The sequence below is a fragment of the Musa acuminata genome, chromosome BXJ2-6 (assembly GCF_036884655.1).
Source record: "Musa acuminata AAA Group cultivar baxijiao chromosome BXJ2-6, Cavendish_Baxijiao_AAA, whole genome shotgun sequence".
In the NCBI taxonomy this organism is placed as follows: Eukaryota; Viridiplantae; Streptophyta; class Magnoliopsida; order Zingiberales; family Musaceae; genus Musa; species Musa acuminata.
The window spans coordinates 38023779-38046599 of record NC_088343.1 but is presented as its reverse complement, the minus strand read 5'-3'; the positions used below and the strand labels follow the sequence as shown (position 1 = coordinate 38046599).

At 38.1% G+C, this 22821-nt stretch overlaps 1 protein-coding gene across 5 annotated transcripts; it reads left to right on the top strand.

Annotated features, from left to right (window-relative positions):
* Positions 1 to 165: 165 nt before the first annotated feature.
* Positions 166 to 9461, top strand: LOC135615461 (uncharacterized). 5 transcript variants are annotated; one of them, XM_065113988.1, is made up of 10 exons: positions 166 to 347; positions 439 to 651; positions 5262 to 5320; positions 5418 to 5552; positions 5641 to 5749; positions 5848 to 5930; positions 7179 to 7242; positions 7353 to 7470; positions 8368 to 8522; positions 9156 to 9461. In XM_065113988.1, exons 4-10 carry the CDS (start codon positions 5443 to 5445, stop codon positions 9234 to 9236), a joined length of 720 nt encoding a protein of 239 aa, XP_064970060.1. In that variant the 5' UTR covers positions 166 to 347; positions 439 to 651; positions 5262 to 5320; positions 5418 to 5442; the 3' UTR covers positions 9237 to 9461. The 5 variants fall into 5 exon arrangements, with proteins under 5 accessions (XP_064970060.1, XP_064970061.1, XP_064970057.1 ...); XM_065113989.1 differs by having other exon boundaries at positions 5262 to 5324; XM_065113985.1 differs by having other exon boundaries at positions 5255 to 5324.
* The last annotated feature ends 13360 nt before the right edge of the window (positions 9462 to 22821 follow it).

The following is a 22821-nucleotide window of genomic DNA, read 5'->3' as shown; positions in this document are numbered from 1 at the left end:
TTTTTTGGACGGATCTTCGCGGAATACGAATATTTCGCCAAACTTTGTTCTACTAGTATGATGTGGGTTTCTTCAATCCTTTCCCACCACGCTCCAGCCAAAAGCCGTGCACGTCACTTGCATCGCCACCAGGCGCATAAAACCGTGGGTGGGTGCGCTGCTTAGCTCGCGCTCGTCAGTTTCCCAAGCGTCGGCCGGGATGTTATTTTATTTGCCTTTTTTCGATTACCCGCTTTTGTACAGTTGGAATGGTTGGAGTGACCACCATTGGTGGGGCGCTGCGGAAACTACCATTGGCGTTGCAGCCAACGCAATCGCTCATAACAAAAACAATATGCACATACTCGGTGCGGCTCTTTGCTGACCCGTGTGATCATCTTCACCTTTGATCATGCTGTCAATCCCACATCTAACCGTTGATAAGCGTTTGCTTGTCAGGATCGACGGCTAGAAACTTCCGTGAGTTCCATCCGGCCCGTGCTCGCTGACCAGGAAATCCTCTCAATAGTGGGCGCAACTGCAGGGCGGTGGGGCCATTGTCTACCTTCAACGTGGGGAGGACAACCGAGACGACGACGGGTAGATTCCGCGAGCTCCGACATCACGCACGGCGACTCCGGCCAGCGAAACCAAAACCCCAACCCTTGCGAGGTTTGACCCTTTCTTCCGCAATCGTTGCAACCTTTTTCCATGAATATTTTTGTTCGCGTACTGCCGTCGAGATGATGTTGGTGATGACCATGATTTGGATCGATCCCCTATTTTTGTCTCGTTCCTATTGCGCCTTCGTGAATCTGGGCTGATGCGTTCCCGGTTCTAAATTTAGATCGCATACCTGATTCATCGATGTGTTCCTCTTGCTTCTGTTTCTTGCCGATCTCTTTCTCAGCGATTTAAGTGCCGGGTCGCGCTTTCTATCTTTTCTTTTTTTCTTTCTATTTTTCTTCTGCACTCTTGCAGTCATAAATTTCTTGGTGGTTAAGTTTTTGAAGAGAAGGCTTTCCTATGTGAGCTTCATGTTTTGGACGAAGCAATTGGGAGAACACAAAACTCTAGTGTTTCTTGGAAAAATGGAATTTGAAAATTTTAGGTGCAAAAAATAGTCCCTTATCTGAAACCTATACCGAGAAGTTATACGAAATATAGTAAAGAACGGATCTCAATCGTGGGGATGGAAAACAAAAAAGAAAAGAAGAAAATTGTGCATAAAAAGAGGCAAGAAGAAGATAGGAACTATTATGCTTACAACTATTGCTCAAACGGCTTATTCATTCAAAAAATATTATAACATGTTTTTAAGTATTATAGTTGTAGCATATTGTAGAATATAGCGCAATTTTTTTTCTTGCACTCAAGGACATATCAGTCTACTTTTGTCCTCGGAATTCAATTTTATGTATCCTTACTAATTCAGTAATTTGGTAGCGTACCTTAAACGAAATGGATGAAACAAGTGCAAATGCGTTGATGATCAGATATAATTGTGGACTCAATTGAACTAACAGAACACCAAAATCATGGTTTAATATCATAAATAGTCCTTAATTAAGGAGATTTCTATTGGAAACCCTCTTTTACTACTTATAGAAAATTTTAAGAACTTTTAATATTCCTAAGATACCTTCTGCAATGATTATAAATGTCCTCAATTTATCGCTTAATTCCAACAAAATCTTCCAACTCCTTCCATGCACCCCCTTTTTCTTCCCATTATTATTATTATTATTCTTATTCTTCTTATCCTCCTCTTGATTCCATATGCATCTTTCGTAGATGCAATATGACAGAGAAAACATAGATTTTCAAATGAGATGATCTGAATATCAAAGAGGATGAGGTGACAAATAGTTTTTACATTTGTTAGATCAATTTAATGTTTTTAGGGGTTAAGACGTTGGGTTATAGACCCGAAAGATGATATTTCAAATGTTTCTGCAATATCCCAGAAGATGTCATCTTTTGGGTCATTCTGCATCAACTCAGAACTCAGAAGATGCCATAAAAGGGTATGATTGGTAATTGAGGGATTGCATTTAGTAAAATTATATTTTATTATATTTTAGGTGGTTGTATGAAGACGTTTGTCAATAACAAAAAAGGATTGTCAATAGCAATCTCCTAAATTAATAGATTTGAGAAAAAAATTCAATTCAAGGACAATTACCGGTTAGAATGTACATATCTCATCTAGATTGTATCTCCACCATCAAACCTCTAGGTGAACCTTTTGAGTTTTTTAATGAAGATTTTCTTTATCTGCACCCAGTGCTCATTCCCAAAATAAAGTCTAACCTTTTGTCCTTGAGTATCTGGGCAAGTGAATGTCGGTTGATTGTCAACACATTTAAAAGTAAGCAAGCCTTAGAGTTGGTGCAGTTTGGCTGTGTAGTCACTGGGACTTTTCCACTCCTTCCCAAATTAAAAATTGATGTTTAATTTGTGCAGTTTGGTGGTTAATTAGAGTTTTGTTTTATTTGGATGGATTTGTTTCCTTGTTTAATATGATTAAGGAAAGTTAATTAAAAATTGAAAATTGCTTCATTAATTCTATGAGCTAATTAGGAATCTATTTAATTAATTAATTCAAAAGATATCTTTCTTTTCTTGAGGGAAACACTCCTTCCTCTCCTATATAATGAAAACCCCTCATTTATTTATCAACGGGATCAAGTGGAACTCGATAGTGCGGGATCAAAGGGAGGAACTTCCATCTTGAAGAAGTCGGTCCTCTATCTTTTTTGGTTTATTTTTGTTAATATTTCTGAAAAAAGATTTTGGATGTGTGACAACACTAATTTCATTAGTTTAATAGTTTTGAATTGTGATTAATGATTTTTGAATAACGATTTAATTTTATGTTTTATGATTAAAATGCATGAAGATTTTTGATGAGTTTAAATATTGAATCATACTTATTATTTTTTTAATGAATTTTGTAAAATTATGCCATTATTTATGATTCCTTAAATTGATTTAATTATTGTGATATGTTGATTTATTTGATTAAATTAGTTTGCTTATTGCTGTTAATTTCATTAGATTTCATGTTTGAATGAACTTATCTTATTTCATTTGTCAATTAGTTGTTTATTTAATTTATGCTTGAAAAAAATAAATTTGAAATTAAAATTTGAATGAGGGTGAAGATTGGGTCTAACATTGGGCTAGGCTAACTCGACCCAAGCCAAGCCGATCAACACTAGGTCAAACCAATTTGAGTTAAACTCAGGCTTGGTCATAGAGTAGCATTGAGCCAATGCCCAGTCGCTTGACGGCCAAAGCAGATGCCACCCAACAAATTGAGCCCTGTAGACCAACATAGGAGCCAGCTTGGGATCAGCTTGACTCAAGGCTAGCGCGTCGTGGACCCAAGTCAACATGGCATGGGTCAACCTAAGAGGCTATGCGTGACCCATCTACATTGGCTCGGCATGGGCCGATCAACCTAGCACCTAAGGCCCACATGTGGCTTGACACTGAAGCCCAGCTTGTCGCTTTCCTATGTTGTGCGAACACGTGATGCACGCAACCTTGGTCCAAGCGCTTGCAGCCTAGCTTGAGCACGACCCAAAAATGTGTGTCGGACTCGAGTCTATGCCCACCCCCTTTTTAGCCCAAATTGGGCTAGGCTAGCAGCCCACAGGGGCCTCAAGCCTGTGCCCTATGGGCAAGTCGGCCAGGGGCCCCTTTGTGGCCAGTTTGAGTGTTGTGATCAATTGACCCTTCTTAGGTGAACTTGATGTTGTTTCAATTGGGTTTTCAGTTGAAAACCTATTCGGCTCAAGTCAATTGAACCATTTCAGTTAGGGTTTAGGTCAATTTAGGGTTGCAGAGGGATTAAAACTTCATGATTTTGTTATTTAATGAATTTAAAAGTCTTATTTTAAGTTATATTATGAAATTTGAGAATAATTATTTGTTTCTAATTTTAAATGATATTTGGCATTGAGGTTAACATTATGATCATTGTTATCATGAGGCAAATGTGACTATACTGAGTATTTTTGTTGATAATGCCCCTACGAAAGAAACTACGGCCTATCACAGTACAGAACTACTAATGCACTAAGTCTCCCATGTCATATGTCAAGTGTGGTTATTATGATATTTTATAGGGTTTTTTTTAATGCATGAATGAAATAAATGAAGATATACGATTGTGATATATGATGATGAGGGCTATTATTCTCTACCAAGAGGCAAGTCAGTATTGGTAGGACAATTTTTTTTTACAGTTAGATGGTTCCTTTATCCATTATTGAGAGTAATGTGTCCCTACTCGTGTAGATGAGAGATATCACTTTATCCACTGTTGACAGTTCGATATAAGATCTCTTCATCTATTGTTGAAAGAATATCTAACTCATCGATTGTTTTTATGATTTTCAAAGGTGCCTATTTAGCATGATTGTTGTTATATTTTTGTTTTGTATTTTTTTTCAAAGCAGCCTCCTGACATATATTAGATTGAGAGACTTAGGTGGAGGAAACTTCTTTGTCATCAAATAGTACTATCAAGAAGTTTTAGTATTTTTCAAGTTGATATGGTTTATTGTAAATACAAAGAATATTGGATTTAATGAAAAATTTACCAATGTAGGTATGAGTTTTGAAGTGGTGGTTTATGCACGATATAATTTTGTTGGTACAAAGTTCAAATATTTCAGGGTGTGACAGGCTGTGTACCTAAGACATTAGTTTATACTCGCAATGCAAGAATTTGACATTTATGACAAATTTACTCCCACTGCAAAAGATGGTGTGAACTTTCAATCAGATGAGATGATAAAAATCCCATTAGTCTACCATCAATAGTTGATTAAAGAATCCAGACTATGATATTGGTTTTGAATGTTCTATTATTTTTGTGGGCATTCATCTTTTAATAATTCCTATCCTTGATGTCTCTTTGTTACTTCACCATTAGACTGATATTACTATGGCAACATAGTTGGTCCCTAGGCTTTTGACCAGATCTTTAGTATTCAATCTTTTTCGTGTAACCACCTCTTTTGTTTGATATATTCCTGTTGGTTAAATTGATGGGAATTTGGTACAGTATGCTTAGTCTTTTCATGTTTGTGTATCTCCTCAACTTCTTGAGTTTTATGATGTGAACTTTATTTAACATTTGATCATCATTACTTTGACCTAATATGTGGTGCTTCTCTCTCTAACTTCTATGGAGCTTTCTGTTCAGACAAACTGATCATACTGATGATAGCAATCCCCTGATATATAATTTCTATTGAAGGTTACAGGGAAGGGATACACCCTAAAATCATTTACATTGAGCTTCTATGTCATGATTGTTACTGAGGCAAGTATCTGAAAATGAGTCACATGTTATTGCCAGAGGCTTGGAGCTATAAGCAAATAAAAATTTTGTGGGCTCACTAAGACTTATGCATAGGCAGGATTTTGTAAAAGTGAATCTGCTTAATGGATGATGTTTATGGAAAGCTAGAGGTTCTCCCAGAACACTTCCGACCCACCGAAGCATCTGAAAACTCTCCCCAAACAACAAATTCAAGGGCAGATTATAAGCTGAGGTGAGACATCTGTAATATGACATGGATTTAGCTTCTCAAATATTGGCTTTAAATGATATCATAAATTCTTCATACGTCTCTGGTACAGATCACTTGGCCATTCGTGGGCTGTAAGAAGAGTAATGGGAGCTGCATCTCTGCTGAACTTGTTTACGCTTTCACGTCTTCCATGGGGATCAAGAGATCACAATGATAAGGTTAATAAATCATTTTTATATTAAGATATAAATTCCATTGACCCAATAAGAAATATAGCATTTATATATAACTGAGAAAATATTTTTTTGGGTATCAGATTGAACTTACTAGAGTAGAAGTAGAGTCTCTTCGGTCAGAAATTGCAGATGCAGAGGAAAGAGAGACATATCTAAAAGCTCAGTAAGATCCAATACACACTTATTGTGAACTTTGATTTTGCAACAATTCTACAAAATTTTGCTTTATGAATTCTGGATGCTGATTTACTTGTTCGACTTGCTCTAGTATTTTTGACAGTTCTAGTTATAAACTGATATTCTGAGAATGCACTGGACACCTTTTGAGCAAGATTTAGTGGATGTTATGTATGGACAGACTTGAGCTACTTTATTGCAACTGCTTGTTGTTCCTGATTACAATTGAAAATTGGACATTATCTTTCCATATATATAATTTTAGGACCTTTAGGTTGTCATACTGACAGACCTAATATCATTTTTTATATAGATATGCATGTGTAACATGTCAGATTAGGTGTCCCATGATAGGTTCATCCTCCATTGTCTGGCTATATGCAGTTTAAATTACAACCTACATTCTAGTAAACCATATCCCTTGTCAGATTTACAAACTTAAATACCATACTACTTTAAGCTACAACCTACATTCTAGTAAAATTTCTCTATTTAAGTTTGCACTTGATGCTGTTAACTTCTCTTTGCCTTCTACCTAGAATGATTTGTAATTTGAGCACTTTCAGTCACAAGTTCTTCATAGTTCATACTTCTTCCACCTTGTGACAATTATCATCTACTCTCTCCCCAGGCCTCTTCCTTTTTGTTTCTGTCCAATGAGATCTAAGTAGATATCACTTGACATTTCTGTTAGGATTGGAAAATATGCAGTTAGCTTATCTTGCCCTGATTATTGTTTTGCAGTTTGTGGTTCCTCCTCATGTCCATTCTCGCTCTTCATACCTCTTCCTTTCTGGTTTATTCCAATGGTGTCCAAGTAAATTTCACTTGAAATTTTCCTGCGAGATTGGAGAATATGCCGTCAGCTTATCTTGCGCTCATTATGGCTTTGCAGTTTGTGGTTCCTCATGTCCTGTATCATCTGTGTCCTTTATACGAGTTTATGATACTAACCTGGACAACCTCTCTCTCTCTCTCTCTCTCTCTCTCTTAAATTAATAGTCCAACAACATTATAACATAAAAGAAGATAAACATGCACCAGATCTGCATGAGCATATTCAATTTTGTTATAGTACAGGGGCAACTGGTGAATTACTAGCTACTTACAGGTACCTTTTCTTCTCTCATTTGGCATATAACATCACACTTCAACCATGACCTGTTAGCAACCAAGTACATAGAGTTCAGCTTATTTTCAATTCCTTGATCTTTATTTTTCCTCTTTGTGGAAGGTTGGAACATCTTGATGGAATTTTGAGGTCTGCATGGCTTTGTGGTTATCTCTATGTCCGAACTGTATGTCCATGTACTCTCAGTTCCAATGTCATCTGCATTTTTTTGTCTGTCCTCTCTCTATCCAACCATGGATTGGTGAAGTAATTACTTAATTTATTCTATTTGCATAGAGGTGGACGCAACTTCCTGGAGAACCTCCTATAATAGATGATGATGACATAGATGATTGGCTTCCCCGCTTTGTTGTCCTTCACGGCTCATGTATCTATTATTATCTCAAGTCTACTGGTAATGTTCTTTTTCACTTGAAAATGGTAATATTTCCCTCCAATATTGTGGTCTATTTAAAATTTTTCTGTCCAAAGATTTGAGCTTTTATTGAAGCGAAAATCCATGCAAGACATATGACACAATTAAATGAAGTCATTTTTTACTGATTTTAGCTGTTTAGAGAACAACTAACTAATAAAAGTAAGAATAACTGAAAAGAGAGTTCATTTAACATGTTCTATATGAAAATCATGATACACAGAGCAATACATGCCTTCAATATTACTTTAAGGAAGCATAGTAAAAATAATACGATTACATTAATGGAGTTATAAGTAAGTTTCTTATGTTGGCAGCACAACTGTGCAAGCACATAACTTGTTTTTTGTTTCTTAAGAAAATTTTGTTTTTTATTTTACTCGTGGATTTACAATATTATGATGCTCGCTCAATTGGTGAGTGCATAATTTTTAGCAAAGAGGGTGAACCTTGGCATCACAGTGAAGTTGTTCTTTTTCCGGTCACAACAGCAATCACCATACTTCAAGGGGTAAAACTGACCAGAAATGATAGAATCAACTTCATTATTTGTAAGAGTAACATTGCATATATTGATCTTTCCCATACACTGAATTGGTGGGGGCCTTTTGCAATAGGTTTGTCATATTTTTATGGTTTTAGCAGGTTGAGTGAATTAAGGACATGCATGAGGAATTATTCATGAGCATACCTATTTTTAAATATTTATTATCCTTTACATGTATAAAGCTTAACAGAAAACTTTATTCTTCTAGAAAGATATTTGGTTCCTTCTAAAACATGCAGCAAATAAAATATAATGGCCAATAATGTAACCTTTTTCTAAAGAATGCAAAGAAATTCATTCATGTGCCGAAAAGCCTTTTTTCTTTTCAGATTTGAGTCCTCAAGACAGCACACTGTTATCTGATGTTGTTGAAGTTGGGCCACTTCCAAGCTTCAAACATGATGATGAAGAAATAAGACATGCATTTTACCTTTTAACCTGTCAAGGTTTGCGGTTTGAATGCTCAAGTATTTCTGAGTTACAGGTACGTCTGTCTAAATGTTCTCTTTTCTGATTTTAGATAGTTCTTTCTTGGAACCCCTCTGTAAGATAGCATGTTAGCGCCATAATTTCCTAAAGAAGATGCATTCTCAGTAAATGTATTGTGCTTTAAGTATTTGTCTACTGGGTTGTACGTGTTTACGTTGTTCAGGAAGCTCTAGAGATTTTCAACTTCCATCAATGCAATGTTCAGATTTCTCATTCTTTCTCCTTAATCACTTTCATGTCATTGGAGCTAGAGTTCATTTGTTTAACAAGTCTGTCAAGGAGAAGTCTTCATCAAGAAATAGTTAACTTTCTATTTCAGAGATAGCAGGGGAGTTCTCTGTTTACTGTTCGCTTACCGAGTGTCAAAATGTTGCCCTGTTTGACCTATATCGTTCCCCATGTTTGATTCTCGTTCATAAATAGAAATCGACAATTATCTGACCTATTTCCTCCCCCCGTGTCAAAATTCTGGTTGTTCTGTATCGATTTTTATAGTTTTGGAATAATTATCTAGCAGCAGAGCTATTAATTTTGTGTATTTACTATACAAAATCTTTTACAGTGTGTTATTATGAAAACATATCGGTTTTTGCAATTCTTGATAATAAAGTTTATTATCTTGATTCAGGTGGAATCATGGCTGACAACATTACGAAGTGATTGCAAACTCAAGTCTGGGTCAACTCTCCAGGATTCAATCAAATCATAGGAGCCATTAGGTACCTGAGTCTTGTAAAAAGTATAAACTTATCCTGAGTTGTTATACATATATTTTTTACATTATTGCATTTACCTACTGCATATTGTTATTTCCTGAGTGATTAAAGTGGACGCCTGTGTAACTTGCAATTGTACGTTCTTATTCCCAGAAGTACAACAAATGATTTGCATATAATAATAATAAGATGGCTTCTGGGTCAAACTTTTGCTCTGAGTTCTGTTTGTGTCATGACTTTAAATTCTATGAGTGGGATTTCAAACAATAGATTACGAGAATCTCAGAAAAGATCTTATAGAATCTTTTAATCTCGCATCATGTGAACAATATTTACACATATATTGGAAAAATCATTTGATGTAACTGTATAAAACTGTGTGCATACATACATACATAATGACTTCTTCATTGATTGTGATCCCTCATCCTTTGCTTGTTCACGCCTTCATCAATAGATAGATTGAAGTCATCTCGATTTCTCTTTTCGATGACCAAATAGCCCCAATAACCTTTCTTGAATTACTCCAAAGGAAGAATTATGACAAAAAGGATTCCTTCGATGACCTCCTCAACCGATGAGGACCGATCTTGCTAAAAGATATTGGTCCTTGGTTTCACGAGGAACATTGATAGAAGTAAATGACAAATTGAAGAGAAATACCTATATAAGCCGACAGAGACCTTCATCTTGACCCTAAGGTCTAATCAGATACTTGAGAGACCATGGAGAAAAGACATTACCTCAATGATGATCCTCTGATAACCTTCAAGATGAAGACGCTAAGCATTTCGATTCCAAGCATGAGGACTCAATCCAGTGCCTCGGTGCCTTGGTGAAACAAGCAATGATCAACACGAGTAGTTAGGCAAATATTCCATACCTTTTGGGCAGACGTCTGAGTTTCTAACGTCATCATTGAGAGACCAACTATAAATGCTCTGTGCGGTGGTCTCAACAACACGACACGAAATTTAAGAAGCCAAGGAACCGACGAACTGGACGATTGGATCCAACAAGCGCTAATTAGCTCTTGTAATTGGATCCCTTTAGTCTTTTAATTTTTAGACTAAAAAAATTTATATTGATATATAATTATAAATAAGATATTTAATCTTATTTATACTAACATTATGAATCTTATCGATGGAAGATACAACACGTATAGAATTATTGATTTTGTTACTGAAAAAAATGATTATTTCATGTATTACCAATGATGCCTTCACGTCGTCGGGGAGGTCCATTAGCGATCGCCACGCCTTGTCACCCTCCAACAACTCCTATCGGCACATGCACATCCTCTCATTCCCATTCCCATCCCTATCGACCATGCACGTGCACTAGTACCCTGCGTCCGCCATTTGCCCCTCCTCCACATCGCCCCAATTCTAGGCAATCATGTCAAAGGCCTATGTGGTCTACAAGAACTACGCTTGTGTTGTCATGTGGAAGCCTCCGAGGATGCGGACTTGTCAGGCGTGAACTCGCATCACTCGTTATGCTCCTATGCCACGTTGAGTAGGTGGACCCACACATCGACCGTCATATCATAGACTAGCGTGTACCTCAATGCGTTCTTTCTCTCGTCATGCTTGCTAGCCATGAATACCATACGCCACTCCTTTGACCTAGCGCATGCAATGGAGAAGCACCATAGGTTGAGCATGGTGGCCCCATAGTACCAGACTCGATACACCACATCATAGACATGAACATCGTTGATGAAAGCCTAGGAGTGGCGATCCAATCTGTCAACCACCACTGGCTCCCTCCCAACGGTGGCCAGCTGACAAGATAGTGGGAGGTCATGGGAGTGACTAGGGACAGTGGTAGTAAGGTCCAGGCACTGATGGTTAGCTCGAAGAATGAGAGACAGATTTTGTTTTTTGGGTTTCCACTAGACGAGGAAGTGGCAGTTTATTGGTCTTGCCCGATCCATTATCACCCTTGTCTAGTTCCAACCGAATTAGACCACCACTAGAGGTTCATCCTCGACCACTCCCATAGCTTCTGATGGACTACCACTCCTGGGCCTTCACCGATGATGTCAACATCTATGATGTGGTATCCCAAGTATGGCATTATGGTGTTACAAACTTAGTTAGTTTTGCCTAAGTCATGTGACACTCTTGTATCTCCGTCTACAAACGAAAAACCTCCTTGAAACGTCCCTTAAGAACCTGCAAAAGAAAAAATAAATTAAATTAAACTTGGGATCCAACAAATAACTATTTTAATAAACACTTGATAGATAATACAAATTATAAATATAGACTTCGCAAGTTCTGAATAGTCATATAACAATAAGTCTAAGGTGGTATATCATGGTCAAAATTCCTCACAAGTGCCAATATGATACTATGGTGGAACAAGATAGTGAACTAGCCCTAAACACTATCCGAAAGGCTCATCCAACTATGTGTCATCTTGGTAGCTCTTAGGTACTGTGTTAGCTAACATTTTGTACCACTCTATGGAGCTAGAAACCCTCAAAATTACTGCCTACATGGTTTACTTTTGGGTAATTATCTTTACGTAATAACTACACAAAACCTATATTTACAAACCTGAAACAACCACAAAAGTTAACTAAAATAAGATTATTAAGTCTACTATAAACCCTCTACATATTATAAAAAGCATGAATAAAACTGAAAGATACAAGCATATACAAGCATTATATTGAATATTATGTTTATAGTTTTATCTATGACATTCTTCCCCATTTATTACTTCGACATCCTTATTGAAACCTTTGTGAATGCTGCATCTTCTTGCTTTTGCTGAATCTTTGATCTTTTACTCTATTTACAATGTGCCTCTTGGCTTCTAGCTACTCTCTGCCACTGTTATTGATTAATCAAACTTTGATCAGCTATGCTGCTTCGACTTGCTGATGACTTTAACTCTGGTATGGGGTTGGTCGAGTTTTGTTAATTTTTGTTGGTTCCTACGAATCCTTCATATGAAGAAAAAGACCTTACTTATTATGTGTTAGTCTCCCAAGTATCTCACATCGCTTGAACTAGTTGGATGTCTGTTAGAATTTTAACGAGCATTAAACTTTTGGAATGCTCATCGATTCATCTTCTACTTAATTGTCACCTTTAAATAGGTTCACCTCACTTTCACTTTTGATTGTCATTTTGCTAGAAAATGAAGCAAATAGTCTACTCTTGATAGAACCAATCACCATAGGTGATGATTTGATAAATGTTACCTTTCACTAAGTTTTTTCGAAAAGTTTTTTAATATGTAAGACTCCTCTATTGGATAAATAAGAGAGCTAGGGTACTCGGTCTCGCTTATTCTCTTAAGAGTTAGGAAGACAAATGTAACTCAACTTCATCTGTAATCTCGAGGGGTGTACTTCATACATCAAGCTGGTTATTAGCTTTCGTTTTCTCTTTGCTCATACTTTCAAAGCATCCAAAGTATTTATACTTCATGCGTTGACTTAACTACTATGATTTACCTCTTTATTACCATCGAACTTTTAGAATACAAGAAGTTACAAAAAAGAGTAAAATTTTACCTCGACTTGGAGTAAGTCTCAAATAGTTTTGGATATCTTTGGTATTGTACTATCTTCTCCATCACTTCTATTGCCTATTCCTCTAAGTAGAAAAGGTATAACATTGCTTGCTACCTACTTTGATCCTTGGTCGAGCACTTTTGCATCGACTCGAAGTCCTCTATTTTTCATAATTTTGATTAAAAGTCTGTTGACACTAGTCTTATGAAGTTCTTTGCCCTTCAACCTTGTCTTGGTACTGAGAGTTTGCCTTTGTATTCTATACCATGGTATTGTCATGCCCATGACTCTACTATTCGTCACTTCACATCTATATCCCTTTCTTCACGATCGGTAGATCTACCTCTATATTACTATGACACTTCTCTGAGTCAATCTCTATTCTACTTGATGCTTAGTTTTAGGTAGCTAAGTCCTTTGGACTCATCGTTATTTCCTCGCCCCTTTTGACCACCTACTTCAACATCGATGTGTTCTCCGAGTAGTTTCCCTTGGTCGATGTAAATATAGATTATAACTCCCACATATGGCCTCCGCCATCATGTTGTAAAGCTCGTACCAATTCTATTCTCCTTTGTATCCTTGGTAGTAACATTTGTTCACTCGGCCTTGTTTTCTGACTTATCGAACTTCCTTAAGCATATATAAGCTATAGAGTAGTCCAATTCTCTAGCCGCTCTGATCATACCTCTGTACGATTAAGTGTCCCATATAGGACTCACTAGTACTCACATTCAGAATTCTCTCTTAGCGGTATATAGCTCTCATATGCTGATGAGCAAGGCCTTAATCTGATGTAAAATTTGATGCACGCATGAAAGACTTGCCTCTACGGTACTATAGCATTCACTCCCTGAATCCATAGCCCTTCTTTTCTTTTATATTGTTCATGGAAGTGGAGCTCCTACTAACTTTCGATCATACCTTTGTATGATCAAGTCTCCTATGGGACTTGTCCTATGTATGTCACATTGCCTCGAACTATTCCACGATAATCTGTTGTACCATGTCGCCTCCTAGTGACATCTTCATTATATTATAATCTTCGTGGGATGAACTCAGGCTGCAATCTCTCTATGTGTGACCTTTACTAATATATCATAGGGCCTTTGCCATCTCCGATTGTGTTTGCTCCTTTAGTAATCGACATTCATCCACCAGCTCTTAGGTCACACTTAAATAAAGCGCAGCTCTAAAACAATTTATAGTCTACTAGCTCTCGAAGTCTACTGACTTCATTAAAATTGGTATGCTATTGTTTTGATCCTAGGCTCCTACCCTCAACACAATATCCATTGTGCATTACTTCATTTGTGGCAACTCGAATTGTAGCACTACGACATATTCTTGAAGAGTACTTGCCTCCACATACTCTTACCTCATGCCAAGGCCTTTTGACCCCATTTTCATCTCTATAAGTTGAGTCGCCTTAGTTCCTCTATCAAATACTTTCTCGAAATAAGGTATGTGTGCCTCAAAGATCCTTTCGACTTTGGTATCATGCAAGATGAGCATGCTCCATCAGAACAATGGACCCATTGAATGACATGATCTCGCTCTTGCCTTTACAAGAGTTCATATCTTTTGACCTTTGTCCAAGGAAAGCTTCGTACCTTCATTTCATGTTCTGTCTTCTATATCAACTCCCTTCATACAACTTAAGCACTTCACTAAGTTCTACCAAGTTGCTCCGCTTCTCGGTTATATTGAGTTGATGATGATGTTCACGCCTATCATGCTATGGGTTAGCCCTTTGTTGAGTATGATATCTGTTAGTTTGGCAAGTCCCATAGTCCCACATCGGGAAAATCAGACTTGTTGTCTCGTCTTGGAACTATAAATAAGGGCCTGAGCTTTGATGTTAGACACACCACGAGAAGTACCACAGACACCACAAGAAGTACAGCAGGCATCACAAGAAAACCTGCTTATGGTTTGAAGTCTTCTTGTTTAGGAAGCTGAAGGTGTTTTATGGCCTAGGAACATTTCCTAAGGCATTTGTAAGTGTCCCTCTTTTATAATAGTAGTTTGCTCCTCTTTCTTTCGTGGATGTAGGTTAAAGTCATTTGACCGAACCACGTATATCTGGTGTTCTGGTGTTTTGTTTGTTCTTGTCGCTTTTATTATTTCCGCTTTATTGTCTTTGTTGTGTTGCCAAAATTACCCTTTGGTAAATATCCTGGGGCTAGCTCTAACAAACTGGTATCAGAGCCTGGTTCTGGGATCTTTTGGCAACAATGACAATATCAAAGATCGTTATCGAGAAATTCGACAGAAATGTCAACTTCGGCATGTGGCAACTCAAGATGGAGGCCATTCTGGTTCAAGACGGAGTTGATTTGGCACTTCAAGGTGCTGAGAACATTCCAGATGGTACGTCAAAGGAAGATCTTGCGGGTATGGATAAGAAGGCCCGATCCAGCATCATTCTAAACCTCTCTGACGAGGTTTTACGGGAGGTAGCTACGGAGACTACGGCTAAGAGCATGTGGGACAAACTTAAAGCCTTGTACATGAAGAGGACAGTGGAGAATCGTCTCTACTTGAAGCAGAGACTGTATATGCTTCGGATGGTTGAAGGTACATCTATACTCTCGCATCTTGATAAGTTTGATTCTTTGGTTATGGATTTGGAGAATATAGATGCAAAAATTGATGATGAGGATAAGGCTTTGTTGCTCTTGTGTTCTCTTCCCCAATCTTTTAAGCATTTCCGTGATACTTTGATTTATGGAAAAGAAACAGTTTCGTATCAGGAAATTAAATCTGCACTAAAATCTAAGGAGCAAATAGATAGAGATATCACTGGGGAAAGTAGAGGAAATCAGGCTGAGGGTCTGGTTGTCAGGGATAAAATGGATAAAAGAGAATTTGACAGTAGTAGATCTAAATCTAGATCTAAATCCAGACATAGAAATTTGGAATGCAGATATTGTCATAAAATGGGGCACATTAAATCTGATTGCTTTAAATTGAAAAATAAATTAAAGCAAAAGGAAAAATTTGTTGAGAAAACTATTGAATCCGCTGAAGCTAGTGTAGCATCTGATGAGAATTTTGGAAATATTTTCTTTGCTATTGATGACAGGACAAAGTCTAAAAATGAATGGATTTTAGATTCAGGTTGTTCTTATCACATGTGTCCCAATAGGGATTTGTTTTCCACATATGAATCTTGTAATGGTGGAATTGTTTTGATGGGCAATAATGCCGCATGTGATGTTGTTGGTAGAGGAACAATCCGAATTAAAATGCATGATGGTATTGTGAGGACGCTCACTAATGTTAGACATGTTCCTGATTTGAAAAAGAATCTCATCTCTTTAGGCACCCTAGAGGCCCTTGGGTGTAAATACACAGCTGAAGGTGGAGTTATGAAAGTTTCTAGAAGTGCTCTTATTGTTATGAAAGCTTGTAGGTCTGGTAGCTTATATATTCTGCAGGGAACTACTGTCACAGGTTCAGTTGCAGTTTCGTCATCATCATTGTCTGATTCTGACATCACCAAATTATGGCATATGCGTCATATGAGAAATATTCGACCACCACAAAGGTATGCAAATTTGGTTGCATATGCTTTGTCTGTTGCAGAAGAAACAAGTGAAGTTGGTGAGCCTACTTCCTATTCAGATGCAGTTTCTTGTGATAATTCCGCTAAGTGGTTGATTGCTGAAGGAAAAGTCCTTGTTCAGAAAATTCATACGAAGGACAATCCAGCTGATATGTTTACGAAGCCTCTTCCGGTTTACAAGTTCAAGCAGTGCTTGGACTTGGTTGGTGTTCATTGTTGGTGATTGCCCGTTGGGGCTTTTGTGAAGAAGGTGGAGCAAGTTTTGTTGGGACATGCCAAGGTGGAGATTTGTTAGTTTGGCAAGTCCCATAGTCCCACATCGGGAAAATCAGACTTGTTGTCTCGTCTTGGAACTATAAATAAGGGCCTGAGCTTTGATGTTAGACACACCACGAGAAGTACCACAGACACCACAAGAAGTACAGCAGGCATCACAAGAAAACCTGCTTATGGTTTGAAGTCTTCTTGTTTAGGAAGCTGAAGGTGTTTTATGGCCTAGGAACATTTCCTAAGGCATTTGTAAGTGTCCCTCTTTTATAATAGTAGTTTGCTCCTCTTTCTTTCGTGGATGTAGGTTAAAGTCATTTGACCGAACCACGTATATCTGGTGTTCTGGTGTTTTGTTTGTTCTTGTCGCTTTTATTATTTCCGCTTTATTGTCTTTGTTGTGTTGCCAAAATTACCCTTTGGTAAATATCCTGGGGCTAGCTCTAACAATGACAAGTCCCATAGTCCCACATCGGTAAAATCAGACTTGTTGTCTCGTCTTGGAACTATAAATAAGGGCATGAGCTTTGATGTTAGATACACCACGAGAAGTACCACAGACACCACAAGAAGTACAGCAGGCATCACAAGAAAACCTGCTTATGGTTTGAAGTCTTCTTGTTTAGGAAGCTGAAGGTGTTTTATGGCCTAGGAACATTTCCTAAGGCATTTGTAAGTGTCCCTCTTTTATAATAGTAGTTTGCTCCTCTTTCTTTCGTGGATGTAGGTTAAAGTCATTTGACCGAACCACGTATATCTGGTGTTCTGGTGTTTTGTTTGTTCTTGTCGCTTTTATTATTTCCGCTTTATTGTCTTTGTTGTGTTGCCAAAATTACCCTTTGGTAAATATCCTGGGGCTAGCTCTAACAAACTGGTATCAGAGCCTGGTTCTGGGATCTTTTGGCAACAATGACAATATCAAAGATCGTTGTCGAGAAATTCGACAGAAATGTCAACTTCGGCATGTGGCAACTCAAGATGGAGGCCATTCTGGTTCAAGACGGAGTTGATTTGGCACTTCAGGGTGCTGAGAACATTCCAGATGGTATGTCAAAGGAAGATCTTGCGGGTATGGATAAGAAGGCCCGATCCAGCATCATTCTAAACCTCTCTGACGAGGTTTTACGGGAGGTAGCTACGGAGACTACAGCTAAGAGCATGTGGGACAAACTTAAAGCCTTGTACATGAAGAGGACAGTGGAGAATCGTCTTTACTTGAAGCAGAGTCTGTATATGCTTCGGATGGTTGAAGGTACATCTATACTCTCGCATCTTGATAAGTTTGATTCTTTGGTTATGGATTTGGAGAATATAGATGCAAAAATTGATGATGAGGATAAGGCTTTGTTGCTCTTGTGTTCTCTTCCCCAATCTTTTAAGCATTTCCGTGATACTTTGATTTATGGAAAAGAAACAGTTTCGTATCAGGAAATTAAATCTGCACTAAAATCTAAGGAGCAAATAGACAGAGATATCACTGGGGAAAGTAGAGGAAATCAGGCTGAGGGTCTGGTTGTCAGGGATAAAATGGATAAAAGAGAATTTGACAGTAGTAGATCTAAATCTAGATCTAAATCCAGACATAGAAATTTGGAATGCAGATATTGTCATAAAATGGGCACATTAAATCTGATTGCTTTAAATTGAAAAATAAATTAAAGCAAAAGGAAAAATTTGTTGAGAAAACTATTGAATCCGCTGAAGCTAGTGTAGCATCTGATGAGAATTTTGGAAATATTTTCTTTGCTACTGATGACAGGACAAAGTCTAAAAATGAATGGATTTTAGATTCAGGTTGTTCTTATCACATGTGTCCCAATAGGGATTTGTTTTCCACATATGAATCTTGTAATGGTGGAATTGTTTTGATGGGCAATAATGTCGCATGTGATGTTGTTGGTAGAGGAACAATCCGAATTAAAATGCATGATGGTATTGTGAGGACGCTCACTAATGTTAGACATGTTCCTGATTTGAAAAAGAATCTCATCTCTTTAGGCACCCTAGAGGCCCTTGGGTGTAAATACACAGCTGAAGGTGGAGTTATGAAAGTTTCTAGAAGTGCTCTTATTGTTATGAAAGCTTGTAGGTCTGGTAGCTTATATATTCTGCAGGGAACTACTGTCACAGGTTCAGTTGCAGTTTCGTCATCATCATTGTCTGATTCTGACATCACCAAATTATGGCATATGCGTCATATGAGAAATATTCGACCACCACAAAGGTATGCAAATTTGGTTGCATATGCTTTGTCTGTTGCAGAAGAAACAAGTGAAGTTGGTGAGCCTACTTCCTATTCAGATGCAGTTTCTTTTGATAATTCCGCTAAGTGGTTGATTGCTGAGGGAAATGTCCTTGTTCAGAAAATTTATACGAAGGACAATCCAGTTGATATGCTTACGAAGCATGTTCCGATTTACAAGTTCAAGCAGTGCTTGGACTTGGTTGGTATTCATTGTTGGTGATTGCCCGTTGGGGCTTTTGTGAAGAAGGTGGAGCAAGTTTTGTTGGGACATGCCAAGGTGGAGATTTGTTAGTTTGGCAAGTCCCATAGTCCCACATCGGTAAAATCAGACTTGTTGTCTCGTCTTGGAACTATAAATAAGGGCATGAGCTTTGATGTTAGATACACCACGAGAAGTACCACAGACACCACAAGAAGTACAGCAGGCATCACAAGAAAACCTGCTTATGGTTTGAAGTCTTCTTGTTTAGGAAGCTGAAGGTGTTTTATGGCCTAGGAACATTTCCTAAGGCATTTGTAAGTGTCCCTCTTTTATAATAGTAGTTTGCTCCTCTTTCTTTCGTGGATGTAGGTTAAAGTCATTTGACCGAACCACGTATATCTGGTGTTCTGGTGTTTTGTTTGTTCTTGTCGCTTTTATTATTTCCGCTTTATTGTCTTTGTTGTGTTGCCAAAATTACCCTTTGGTAAATATCCTGGGGCTAGCTCTAACAAACTGGTATCAGAGCCTGGTTCTGGGATCTTTTGGCAACAATGACAATATCAAAGATCGTTGTAATCTCCACCTTGGCATGTCCCAACAAAACTTGCTCCACCTTCTTCACAAAAGCCCCAACGGGCAATCACCAACAATGAACACCAACCAAGTCCAAGCACTGCTTGAACTTGTAAACCGGAAGAGGCTTCGTAAACATATCAGCTGGATTGTCCTTCGTATGAATTTTCTGAACAAGGACTTTTCCTTCAGCAATGATATCCCGAATAAAATGAAACTTCACATCGATGTGTTTTGTCCTCTCATGATACATCTGGTCTTTAGTCAAATGAATAGCACTTTGACTATCACAGTAAATTGTAGTAACACTTTGATGCAGACATAATTCGCTGAACAATCCTCTTAACCATAAAACTTCTTTGATCGCCTCTGTCACTGCCATATATTCTGCCTCTGTAGTAGATAAAGCTACGACAGGTTGTAAGGAAGCTTTCCAACTAACTGCACAACCGCCAACGCAAAATACATAGCTTGTCAAAGATCTTCGTTTATCAAGATCCGCAGCATAATCAGAGTCGACGAAACCAACCAAAGTGTCACGATTTTTTTCAAACTCCAAACAAGCATCTGAAGTCCCTTGCAAGTATCTGAGAATCCACTTCACAGCCTGCCAATGTGTTTTACCCGGGTGAGACATATATCTACTAACCACACTGACTGCTTGTGAAATATCTGGACGAGTACAAACCATTGCATACATAATACTGCCGATGGCACTAGAATATGGAACTTTCACCATATATTCTTCCTCTTCAACTGACTGTGGTGACTGAGCAGCAGATAGCCGAAAATGGCTAGCAAGAGGAGTACTAACTGGCTTAGCATTTTTCATGCCAAACCTCTCCAAGACTTTCTTGAGGTAATTTTTCTGAGTCAGAAATAATTTTCCAACTCCTCGATCTCTTTTGATCTCCATGCCAAGAATTTTCTTAGCTGCTCCCAAATCTTTCATTTCAAATTCACTACTCAGCTGCATTTTCAAAATATGAATTTCTGACAAATTCTTAGCTGCAATAAGCATGTCATCAACATAAAGCAACAAATACACAAAAGAGCCATCAGTTAACTTCCGGAAGTAAACACAACTATCATACATGCTCCTCGTGTAACCATGACCCAACATAAAAGAATCAAACCTCTTATACCACTGTCTTGGAGACTGCTTCAATCCATACAAAGATTTCTTTAACAAGCAAACATGGTCTTCCTTACCATCAACTTCAAATCCATGAGGTTGCTCCATATAAATTTGTTCTTCAAGTTCACCATGTAAGAAAGCTGTCTTGACATCAAGTTGCTCCAATTCCAAATCATACATGGCAACTAAAGCAAGCAAAACACGAATAGAGCTATGTTTAACAACAGGTGAAAATACGTCATTAAAATCAACACCATGTACCTGACTATAGCCCTTTGCAACCAACCGTGCTTTGTACCTTGCATCTTCAACCCCTGGAATACCTTCCTTCCTTTTGAAGACCCATTTGCATCCAACAATTTTCTTACCAGAAGGCGGCTTCACAAGATCCCAAGTTCTATTCCGATGGAGAGACTCAATTTCTTCATTCATCGCAATCAACCACTTAGCGGAATTATCACAAGAAACTGCATCTGAGTAGGAAGTAGGCTCACCAACTTCACTTGTCTCTTCTGCAACAGACAAAGCATATGCAACCAAATTTGCATATCTTTGTGGTGGTCGAATATCTCTCCGTGGTCTATCCTTGGCTATGGAATATTGCTCTTCCTCTGGATCATCTGCGTCAGTAGACTCGGGACCACCTACTGGCATTCTTTGAGTAGAAGAGTTCGACTTAAAGGAATCTGAACTCCCAATCTCAAGCTCCACCTGCTTCTGCGCACTATCATTTGTACAACTAGTAGATTCCTCTTTAGAAGATAGCATAGATAATTCATCAAAAGTAACATCTCTACTGATTATAAATTTTGGGGATTTGGGATCGGGACACCATAATCTGTATCCTTTCACCCCAGAAGCATACCCAAGGAAAATACACTTTTTAGCCCGAGGCTCTAATTTTCCTTCATTTACATGCATGTATGCTGGGCACCCAAAAATTTTAAAATCAGAATAATCAGCAGGAGTACCTGACCAAACTTCCTCTGGAGTTTTAAAGTTAAGTGCTGCAGAAGGAGCGCGGTTGACAACGTAACAGGCCATATTAATCGCCTCTGCCCAAAAGTCTTTTGTCAACCCTGCATTTGAGATCATACACCTCGCTCTCTCCAAGAGTGTTCTATTCATACGTTCAGCCACACCATTTTGCTGAGGTGTCATCCTAACAGTGCGATGCCGAACGATTCCTTCATTTTTGCAGAATTCTTCAAAGTCACCTTCACAAAATTCCATGCCATTATCTGTTCGAAGCCGCTTAATCTGTTTACATGTTTGCTTCTCAATCAAAGCCTTCCATTGTTTAAAGGTTAGAAAAACATCATTTTTATGCTTCAGAAAATAAACCCAAACTTTCCTGGAATAATCATCAATGAAAGTCAACATATACCTGGCACCACCTTTAGACTGAACTTGAGCTGGACCCCAAAGGTCTGAATGAATATAGTCAAGAGTACCTTTCGTTTTGTGAACTGCCGGAGAATTGAAGCTGACTCTTTTCTGCTTTCCAAAAATGCAGTGTTCACAAAAGTCAAGTGGCCCAGTACTCTGTCCGCAAAGTAGACCCCTTTTGCTCAATATGCTCAAACCTTTCTCGCTCATATGACCTAAACGCATATGCCATAATTTGGTGATGTCAGAATCAGACAATGATGATGACGAAACTGCAACTGAACCTGTGACAGTAGTTCCCTGCAGAATATACAAGCTACCAGACCTACAAGCTTTCATAACAATAAGAGCACTTCTAGAAACTTTCATAACTCCACCTTCAGCTGTGTATTTACACCCAAGGGCCTCTAGGGTGCCTAAAGAGATGAGATTCTTTTTCAAATCAGGAACATGTCTAACATTAGTGAGCGTCCTCACAATACCATCATGCATTTTAATTCGGATTGTTCCTCTACCAACAATATCACATGCAGCATTATTGCCCATCAAAACAATTCCACCATTACAAGATTCATACGTGGAAAACAAATCCCTATTGGGACACATGTGATAAGAACAACCTGAATCTAAAATCCATTCATTTTTAGACTTTGTC

Coding starts and splice junctions, on each gene's coding strand:
- LOC135615461 (XM_065113990.1), top strand. CDS start 5,443: ATGGATGATGTTTATGGAAAGCTAGAGGTTCTCCCAGAACACTTCCGA. Junction 5,553..5,640: donor AGGGCAGATTATAAGCTGAG/GTGAGACATCTG, acceptor TCTCTGGTACAG/ATCACTTGGCCATTCGTGGG. Junction 7,243..7,352: donor GTTATCTCTATGTCCGAACT/GTATGTCCATGT, acceptor CTATTTGCATAG/AGGTGGACGCAACTTCCTGG.